Source organism: Uranotaenia lowii, chromosome 2, assembly GCF_029784155.1.
Source record: "Uranotaenia lowii strain MFRU-FL chromosome 2, ASM2978415v1, whole genome shotgun sequence".
NCBI classification, from domain to species: domain Eukaryota; kingdom Metazoa; phylum Arthropoda; class Insecta; order Diptera; family Culicidae; genus Uranotaenia; species Uranotaenia lowii.
Genome location: NC_073692.1, coordinates 304,827,564 through 304,838,675, shown reverse-complemented (window position 1 = coordinate 304,838,675; position 11,112 = coordinate 304,827,564). Strand labels below are relative to the sequence as shown.

General features: G+C 35.3%; 2 protein-coding genes across 4 annotated transcripts in view; one reads left to right on the top strand and one right to left on the bottom strand.

The window, feature by feature from the left end:
• LOC129744484 (Ig-like and fibronectin type-III domain-containing protein 1) overlaps positions 1–11,112 on the top strand; it is a 707,683-nt gene that overhangs the window by 317,561 nt on the left and 379,010 nt on the right. The window lies entirely within an intron of this gene.
• Positions 6,020–11,112, bottom strand: part of LOC129742842 (uncharacterized) — a 35,375-nt gene continuing 30,282 nt past the window's right edge. Inside the window, exons 2-4 of the mRNA XM_055734778.1 lie at positions 7,645–8,274; positions 6,415–7,566; positions 6,020–6,367 (exon numbers count right to left, since the gene is read on the bottom strand). Coding sequence (XP_055590753.1) covers positions 6,020–6,367; positions 6,415–7,566; positions 7,645–8,274 — 2,130 coding nt within the window. The remainder of the gene's footprint in view (positions 6,368–6,414; positions 7,567–7,644; positions 8,275–11,112) is intronic.

Sequence of the window (11,112 nt, the reverse complement as noted above, 5' to 3'; positions counted from 1 at the left end):
TATTCTCTACATTCGCCTCCACCTCTACTGGGTCTTAAAAAAAAAATTATAACAACTGAAAGAATTATTTCTACAACAGGAAGCTCAATAAATAGTAGATTGTCACAACTAAAATTTAGGTAAAATGCAATGATGATTGTCTTTAAAAAAAATCAAAATTATATGCATTAGGTGAGCATAATCATTTTTTTTTAATTCTTTCAATGTGGACTTTCAATGTTTTCGTTTAACTGTCGAACCATGCATTTTTTTTATGAATTATAGACTTGGCTCTCAACTGTTGCTTTGAAACTTTTTTTTTAACTCTTAATTTTTGTGCCATTTATTTACAAAGAGATTAATCAGATGTATTCATCCTTAATTTTGACCGTAAACTTCTAATTTTGAAAATTTTAATCTTAGTTCTAGATTCTAAACTCTCGGACCGTGCTTTAAAAGTTTACTTTTATTTATGAACCAATCAATCTTGATACTGACCCTTGTCGTTGAAATTTTGTGATTCTTCAGTCTAGAACCATTCTTTCCTGTAATATTTTTTTTTTTACCCTTGACGCTTTGTTATTTTTAGCTTTCTACTTCCTGACTCATTGCTCTGTATGTTTTTTTCTCTTGACTATAAAGTTTGACTTTTAGTTCTCTATTATTTTTCATAATTTTTCTACCTTTTTAAATTTAAAGTCCTAAAACTTAACTCTATATCTTTGGCTTTTGAACGTTCATCATTGGTTTTGACTTTGAATATTTTTTTTAATGTTCGTACCATTGCTTTTAATTCTTAAAATGTTATTCTGTCAAAATCTTTTTTTTTTGCTTTTGTTTCTCAACTATTGATCCTTTAAATCCAGATTTTTTTTTTTTTAATATTTGCTCCGTGATTCATAAAACATGTTTTTACTTCTGATACTTCGCTCTCGATTCATTGCCTTTATATCTAAACATTTGAATTTCCATTTTTCCATGCTCTTAATTTTTTTTGTTCATCTAATTTATTCTAACTCCACCGTTTGAATGTTTAACCGTTGACCCTTGATCAAAAATCATCATATTCATCCCTACTGATAATAGATTCTTGTCTCCGTAGCCGTAGCTCTTGATTTTCAACTCTCTACCGAACTTCCGAATGTCTACTTTTCTATCTACAATTTTTGACTCCCGAATCTTAACTTGACACTGGATCTTGATTCTTGACTCTTTTACTACTTCTTGGTACTTCACCCTTTTTTTTTAGATTTATTTATTTGTAAGTTTTTTTTTATCTGGACTATTCATTTATAATTTTCGATTCCTGCTTTCTGATTCATGGCTTCTCATTTTTTCATCTTGACCTTCAACTTTTACTCTTTGTTGCCTGTTATTTTTCATGATTTTTGGACCTTTCAATTTCAGCTTCTCAATTTTAAATTAATTTTTGATCCTGGATTCTATAATCTTCTGTAAAACTGCGTTTTGATTCCCATCTTATTTTCTTTGTTACTTAACAACTTGTTGATCTAAATATTTAACTATTTTTTCATGATTTCTTATCCTAACTTTTGTTTTTTTTTTATTACTTGCTTCGTGGCTCATGACACCTGTTTTTATACTCTTGATTCTCTGCTTTTTTCTAACTTTTTTTTAAATAAATAAATTATAAATATTTCAATCTTGAATGCTTCTTTTTTTTCGTTACTTAACAACTTGTTGATCTGAATATTTAACTACTGACTCTCGACTTCTAATCCTAATTCTTTTCTCACTTGCTCCGTGGGTCACACCTTATTTTTTTAATCTTGATTTTTTGCTTTTGATTCGTTGAATATTTTTTAAAATATGTATTATAATAATAAAATACTATTTTAATCTTCAGTTTTTGTCCCTGATTCTCCATTATTGACTCTCCCTTCTTTTACCTTGACTCGAAATTCCTTTCTTTTTTTTTTAACCATATTCGTAATTCTAGATCAGCCTCTCTGATTTTTAAAATTAGTTTTTGCTTCGTGATTCATGACAGTAATTTTGTTTTTTTTTACTTCTGATATTTTGCTTTGCTTTTGCACTGAGTTTTTTTTTTTCTTTCAGTTTTGTTATTTTTTATTTTACCTAGACTATTCATTTATGACTCCTGCTTCCTGCTTTATGGCTTCTATTTTTTTTTTAAATCTTGATTTTCAACTTTTACTTTTAGTTTCCTATTCTTTTTCAAGATTTTTGGATCCTTGAATTTCAGCTCCTAAACTTACATTTTACTGTTGAACCTTTCACCATTTGCTTTAACTTGAAATCTTTTTTTTTTTTTACTTTTGCAAAAATGCTTTTTGAATCCCAACTTTTCTCTTTGTTACTTAACAACTTTGTTGATCTAAATGCTATACTATACTAACTATTGACTCTCGACCTCTGATCCTAGTTTTTTGTTATTTATTACTTGCTTAGTAGCTCATGATACCTGATTTTTTTTTTACTCTTTATTCTTTGATTTTGATTTGTTACCTTCGGCCTCTGAATCTCCATTATTGGCCCTTCCTTCAATTTCCTTGACTTGAAATTTTTTTTTTTTTTTAGACTTTTTTTCATTTGTATTTCTAGATTCTTGACGTTTAAAACTTAATATTTAAATTCTAACTCATTTCACTCTTCATTTTTTTTGCCAATGAATTTTGATTCGTGATTTTCTTGTTGCTCGATATTTAATTTTATCTCTTTCCTCTATAATTTTTTTACCGTTGACTCCTTGAATCATAAATCCTCATAATCATCCTCACTAATATTAGATTCTATAACTCTTGATTTTCTTCCTTTGACCATTAACTTTTGACTGTTTACTCATCTTTCTTTACATATGTCTCTCGAATCTTAGCTTGACACTCGACTGTTTGTTAGTTCCTTGACCCTTTTTATCATGATTCTTGACTCTTGTACTATTCACTTGATACCTTACTTTTGCTTGACTTTATTAAATTTAGACTTACACATTTGACCCATAGTTTTTGAGTCATGATAACTTTCTTTTTTTTTCATGAATCGTTAACTATTGCTGCTTTCTGACTCTAAATCATTTAAATTATACACTTGATTTTGTTTGTTTTGTTTTATATTTTTCACTGTATACGGACTCTTTCTATCAACTGTGGAATCTTTTGTCTTGAGACTCTCTTGAGACCATACGAGATATTCTTTTATAGGACTACGCCCGTTTAACATATTCAGTCTCACTTATCATGGAACTCCAATAACCCTACAGCAGGACTTTGATAACATTTAAATTCAGCAATATTACATTTACTAGTTGAGAACTGTCTTAACCTCAACAGTTTTTCAGCTTCTAACGACCTCATATCTCAGAATTTAATCTTTCTCTTAGACGAACCAGCCAAGGCTGAAAGTCTCTCTAATAAAGACAAAAAATCTTTCTTGTAATCGACCGATATTTTTTTCTTCCAAATTCGTTTTCGTTTTAACCCAGTTCCGAACCTCCGTTCATGAAACTACTCTGTTCATTACCATCCTCTTTTCTACGCAATGTGCGTACCTTCTTCCTTCCAAAAACTCTACCAAGAGTTTCCGCTCATAGGAAGACCAAGATCAAAGACAAAACAACTGTGGCCGATGATGTTCTTTCAATTCTGTGTTTTAACATATAAGACATCTCTATTTAGTTATTTATACATGTTTCATCTCATGTAAACTTCTCATTTTTATTATAAGTATTCTTTAAACTTTACTCTTCTCTCTTCGAGTCATCGGATAATTTAACCGTTATCTAGTTATTTCATTTTTTTTTTTATAAATTCATAATATCATCTTTCCAGCTGCGCATTCTCTTCTCCTTTTAATCTTTTCAACTTCTACTTTTTTTTTTAAATTGTTTTATTAGTTTTACTTATGACTTTTTTTTTATTTTACTTTTTTTTATTAACCATGAATCTCGACTGTTAACATATTACTACCCTTGACTCGGGCTATTTTTTTTTTAAATTTTCGGCTTTTTATTCTATATTTCCGACGTTTTACTAATATTACTTTGTTCTTGGCTATTCACTTTGATTTTTTTTTACTCCACCTGTTTGGGACTGTCATTCACCCACAACAGGACTTAATTTTGGTTTCTTTTTATTTTTTTTAAATTTACTTAACCTGTTTGGGACTGTTATTCACCCACAACAGGACTTCACATTAATTTCTTTGTTTTTTTTTTTAAATTAACTCAACCTGTTTGGGACTGTCATTCACCCACAACAGGACTTCATTTTGGTTTCTTTTTTTTTTTTTTAATTTTCTCAACCTGTTTGGGACTGTTATTCACCCACAACAGGACTTCATTTTTGTTTTTTTTTTTTTTTCTCTCAACCTGTTTGGGACTGTTATTCACCCACAACAGGACTTCATTTTGATTTCTTTTTTTTTTTTAATTTACTCAACCTGTTTGGGACTGTCATTCACCCACAACAGGACTTCATTTTGGTTTCTTTTTTTTTTTAATTTACTCAACCTGTTTGGGACTGTCATTCACCCACAACAGGAATAATTTTGGTTTCTCTTTTTTTTTAAATTTACTCAACCTGTTGGGGACTGTCATTCACCCACAACAGGACTTTATTTTCACTAATTCATTTTTTTTGAAGAATCTCATCAATACTGATAAAATTTTGACAACAAACATATTCTATAAGCTTACAACGCTTTGAAAACGTTTTTCATCATTATTATGATTTATCATCTTTTTTTTTAAATACACTCAATAATTGATAATAATTTTCTATCAACGATAAATGTATTCAAAGTATTTTTTTTAGTAATAATTTGCAAAAATCTACTTCATCTTTTCTGAATATTACTCAAAGAGAATTTATATATAATTTTCTTAACATTTGTTAATACATCCCAAATGTTTCCCATACCTTCTTTAATCTTTTTTTATGAGCTAAATTAATTTTAAGTTAGTATCACACAAAATAAGATATCCCCAAATAGTAACAGACCATTTTATAAAACGAGAACGTCGATTTCTTTCAACTTCAACTGTTTTATTATAAAAACTTCATTTCATATTGGTAATTAATTGTTCACTTCGTTTATTAACAGAAACAAAAACATTCAGATTGTTTTAATAGGTTCTTGAAATGTAAAATTTTGAAGAAAATCGTAATATTAATAATAATGATAATTTTCGACTTAACCATCACAACCCCACCTTTTTTGCCAAAGCACATTCATTTCTAATCCTTGTTTTCAGTTCATCAACTAATGCAACGACTTTTTTCATTTCTCCCAATATTCAATAAAAACAATTTGTTAGAATTATATCTTTATTTATGACATGTGTTCATCTTTTGGCATTACACAAGCCATTTTTCACTCGTTAAATTACTTTCAACCATGAAAAATTTCTGAAAAAAAAATTACTACGAACCAAATCTACAACTTCAATAAACTGATGATCTCAAAGAAAAACTTTTTCTCGTTTAGAAGCCGCCATCTTGAGGCATCAAAGCATATTTAATAATTTCAAGAAAACTGGCTATCAGCCACACTTTTTTCCTCAAATCACTGAATTTTCAACAACAAACACTTAACAACATACCTCATGGGAGTCTCGACCACGCCATTGTCGTAACCGATGGTATTTTCTTTCACCTCTATTCCGACTTCTTCACACTCCGTTGCACCAGATCTCTACTTTTATTGCATCTGGTTTGATCGATACACAAAACACAAAACAACTGAACTGTTCTCGATAACATCTCTTTACAAACTGACTTGACGCTCCAATAATGGAAGCCCTGTTTGCTTTTCTCTCAATAAAGAGCTCCTTTATTCACCACGATTACCTGACCTGAATACCTGACGTCTCTGACGATCGGGATACGCTCTCGCTCTCATTACTCTCAGTCCTACGTTCATAGTAATTAAAATTGAAGTTATCTCCGCTCCGAAGTTATCTACAGCAAGGTATATTAATAATCAATTAATAGGTTGGGTAGCCTTCGTACAACAAATATCGTTACACTTTATTTTTCTTAATATTATAACCATCTATTCTCTACAGAGGTAAGTAGTACCGGGAAGAGTTGGATTCCGATTCGCCTAGCACTTGCTGCATATGACCCAAGGTTTCATATTCGGCCATGAAGTCCCGATATTGAATCCGAAGCTCCTGGTTGCGTTGAAGACGAGATTCAATCATGTAATATCGCCGTAATGCCGTGCTGCGGTTGTCACCAATGTTGACTGCTGCCTCCTTCAAGGGTAATCGTACGATGTACCGGCCATCTGGAGAACGCTGTACCGTTCGACGAAAATGATTCTCGCACTCTGCTTCTTCTGCCGACAGACACGCAGCCCCGTTTTCCTCCTCAATGCTCCAAAAGCGTTGCATCAACCGATGAATCTAGCGACATTGCAGGAAATGGCGTTGATATTATTCGACCTCATTACCTTCCCGGAAACAACCCAGCCGAAGACCGAATCCACCAACATCGGGAAACCTTCACCTAGCGAGATTCTACCTGAAGATTTGAAAATGTCGAAAAACACTTCAGCGCCCAGGACCACGTCGATGGCTTGAGTTTGGTAGAAGGCTGGGTCCGCAAGCTTGATTTCTTCAGGAAAGTTCCATTTTGAGATGTCCATCGTGGTTGAGGGAAGATTCAACGTAAGCTTAGGCAGCACGAGCAAGTCTACGACAGTTGAATATCCGGAAATTCGAGATCGTACTGTAGTTCGAAGTTTCAGGCGAGCTTGCGTTGATGATTGGCCAATGCCGGATATTGAGAGATAGACCCTTTTGCGTTGAATCTGAAGTCGCTGTGAGAATGACTCGGTGATGAAGCTGCACTCGCTTCCTGAATCCAGAAGTGCCCTTGCCAAGTGGTTATTACCATGATCGTCGACTAAATTAATCACTGCAGTTGCGAGAATCACCTTATTCAACTTTCGACCAGTAACTGGGGCGTGCACTGCGGCTGATAGCGAAGAAGAAGCTTCGCTGGTTGGAATGGGATCCGTCGTTGCGTTGGATTCACTTCGTGGCTTGATGCGCTCAGCAGCAGCAGGCGCTTCACTGCAAAGCTGACTGTGGTGTCTCCCTCGGCATTTCCGGCAGGTGTTCTTCGATGAGCAATTCCGAACTACATGACCCTTCCGCAGACAATTCCGGCAAAGTTGTTGGCGACGAACTAACTTCTCCTTGTCCTCAAAGGTCATTTTGGAAAAAACCGGACATTGGTACATCGGATGGTGGTCGGAACAGGCGAAACATTGGCGAAAGTTGGACTGAGTAGCCCCATGGCTGACGAGTGTAGGACGTGGTACTGGTTTTCTGATTGACGAAACTTCTGGTAGATTGTTGCATACACTTTGTAGGACCGTGACTCTTCGTTGAAGGAAACTTACAAGATCCTGGAATGTTGCACCCTCCTTTGACGATGAAAATTCTTCCCAATCTCTACGGGTGGTTGGGTCAAGGCGAATGCTCAGCATTCGGATAAGCAAGACGTCCCAATATTCGGTTTTCTCTCCCAGCTGCTTAAGAATCCGGACGTTTGCTTCAAACCTTTCGACCAGAGAGTGAAGGTCAGAAGCTGATTCCTTTTTGAGTTGACAAAATTCAAATAAAGAGTCGACGTAGGTTTGTTTCAGGCGTGATGGATTTTAGAAATGCTCTACGAGAAGGTTCCAGGCTACGGGGTAATTGTTTGCACTGATCGCAATAGTCTGTATGAGTTTGAGAGCATCTCCACTCAACGAAGATCGTAAATAGTAGAATTTTTGTATGTTCGACAAGTCCCCAGAAGAGTGCACCAGAGAGAGAAACAGGTCGTGAAAGTTTAGCCACTGGTCTAGGGAGCCGTTGAATACAGGAAGCTTCACGTCTGGCAGCCGAATATGAGAGGAAGCAGGGAAATGCGAATTTGAGGGAGCAGGCTGAGGGCACGGTGTCGAAGCATTTTTATTAACTGCCAACAAAAATCCCTTCACACGATAGTACTCAGTTTCAAATTGTGAGCGTTGCTTAAACTGCTGCTCGATGCTTTCTAAATCGTCGACATCGGAGGCCTCGAGTTCGGCCTGGGTTTTAGAGTAGTCCGTCCAGAGCGCGATGAGATTTTCTAGACGTACTGGGACTTCGACGGCGTGAGTTTCGTCATCATAGTTATTGACAAAAACTCTGATGAGATTGAAAGAAGTCTCTAAGCTGCGGATGCGCAGTTTCAGAGACTTTATACGTCGCTCGGTGGCCATATCACAGGCTGGTTGGTCTGGAAAACAAATAACCAGCGGAGCACAAACGACACACTTTAATGATTAAAGGAATTATAATTACCTCCTTGAGGCAATTCGATTGCCTTGTATTTCTTTAATTACAGGAACAGGACTCCAAATAGGGCAACGTCGTGATGAAAGGGATTGTCTTCCGTTATTGTAAAAGTTCCGGACGCTCGGAGTTCGACGGGCATCCGGTTCGAAGGACCATATGGAAGTACCTTTCGAATCAGCGAAACGTATCAGCAGGATGGATCTCCAGGCGGCGCTCAAGTAAGTAATAATCTCTTCAGGCAGGTAAATATTAATTCCTTCGGGCAGGTAAGTATGGTTCTTCTTTTCAGGTTCAATTCAGGTAGGTCGATTTTCCTTTTTCCAGGTAAGTACACTTTATTTTTTTGGTTTTCAGTACACTTAATTCACGGCAGTTTATTTAATCTACTTAACTTTATTACACTAACTAATTATTAACTAAATTAATTTCACAGGAACAAGTTTTACTTTCACTACAATGAATTCACGTTGGATGTAAACATATGCTCGCCGGCTCGATGATGACGTCTCCAGTGTGATGCCAAAAGAGAAACACCTGACTTTCCGAACGGCCTTTTATAAGTTAGGGATGCCGGAAACTCCTCTTTTTGTTTGGTTTCTCCTTTTGTTTCTTAGCTCCCGAACAACTGCCAGCATTCACCGAGTACAGCCCACTGCTAAACATCTGCCTTCATAACTGCACGGAAAAAATCCTTCAGGTGTTGAGGCTAACTTTTACTCATTTTCGTGCATGCACGAACATGATCGTCAATTTGAAATCCCGGATTTTGTCAGGTTTTTATATAAAAATTGCCCGGTTTGTCCGGCCAGGATACGCCCTGAAATAATTCTGGCAACCTTAATATAGATCCATATGCTCTTTGTTACTATAATACTGTTGAAAATGTATGAAAACTTTGGTACTGCTTTATCTTAAAAATAAGAACAACAGAGCTCAGTCAATTACCTTGAAAATATTGATAGTGAAATTTCATGCAAACATTCTAACATGTATTTAAATACTGACTTTTTTGAAACATTTCATGTTTTAAAACAAAGTAGGATGTTTCTAATTAGTTTTCAACATTATTGTTTTTAAATTTTTAATTTTCGAAAGCTTGACACTGCTTAGAACGATAAACGTGGCCTGTTCATAGTTAAAACATTTTTGCATCTTTTGACCAAATTCCAGTTTTCAATTAAAGATACAGTTATAACTTGGGTTTATTGAGCTGAGATTTTGAAACTGATTGAACAAAATGTGAGTGTTTGTACTCTTACATATTTGGTAAAAAAAAATTAGTTGTGTCAATTTTATTACAGTGCCAAAGAATGATGAATAATTTACCGGAAATGCCGGTTTTTTACCGTCCTAAAAGTCGGTATTTCCGGTATTGGAAAATGGACGGTTTTACCGGTTTTACCACCCTACAACTGCATTGTGTAATGATCGTATAAAATATTATCTAAAGTCAGTTTAAATATGGATATGATAGAAAGTCCACCATGTTTGAAATGATTTTGCTCCCGCGCGGGCTTCAACTGAGAAAATCAATGTCAAATTCTCGTTGCAATCAGCAAAATATTGTCTCTGGCAACGATTTGAAGGCTATAAGAGCAACATCTCGCGCTCTCTTGCATTCTTCCGGTAGGTACGGTAAAGGTGTCGGATAAGGCCCAATTTGTGTAGCGTTCGTCGCTTTAGAGAGAAATGAAACTTATGTATGTATATTGCCTCCACTTTGGTAGGTAAATGCTGTTTTTTCAACTTTCGTACGATCATTCAATAATGCACGTAGAACGTATATCAAAACAACATAGAAATATATCTACCAAAATGTTTACTGGGTAGTTGTTTTGCTCCATTTGGTTCATTTTCCTAGAAAATTTGATCTTTGTAAGTCATTTCAGTTTCGAGATATAGCTAAGGAATCAAGTATCCTGATTCTCCCCTAAATTGAAAAAAAAATCTTACTGTTCAGTCCAACGAGCGGGCTGAAAGTTGGAAGGAGAGCGCGAAAAAAGAGAGGAGAGTTTTCGGCCAATCAGCGAGCAGCAGCTGATCAGCCGATGATATATAAACCCGCTATGTTTTTAAAAACTCAAGACTGTCAAGATAGACGAAAAAGAAAGGTGTATAAACACTTCTAATTAAAATCAAATCAAGCTGGAATACCTACTTTAGGGTTGAAAAACCCCACAAACAACATACACCTTGCAAGTTTTTGAGAAATCCTAAAATTGGATGACCTTAGGTGTTTGGGAGGAAAGGGTGACCAGGTTGACCCAAACGTTGTGAAATTCTACTTTTTTGTTCACAAAAGTCAATTTCGTTCATCTTGATGTCCAAAACCGACCAAAAATTGTCAAAAAGATTCAAGACGAGCCTTCTGGATGCTTCTACCGTTGGTGTCAATCGATGAGTATAGAATTTTTACTTCATTGAATGCTTAAGGTCAATATTTTGATGGAGGCTGTTGTTACCCTTCAGTACTCATGTTAGCATCGATTCTTCAACTTTCGATAATTATGTTGATTTAGCCATCAGCAAACATGCTACCAAAGACTTAAAATAAAATTCCTACCCCCGCCCAAAATAAAGATCCCTATTCACTGTAGTGTCTCATAGACAGAAAATGACACCAGTCCTGGAAGGTTGGAGAGGGCCCTTCCACCTCAGAAAAAGTCACTTTCTCAGATAAAACAGCTCGGTCCTGCATTATTCTTTAAGTTTAATCTGTTTGACAAGAGAAAGAGACTGTTAAGGCGCCGGTAGGCCCCCCTCCAGACCTCCAGGTCAGGTATCATTTTCTTTCTATGAGACACAACAACATAACT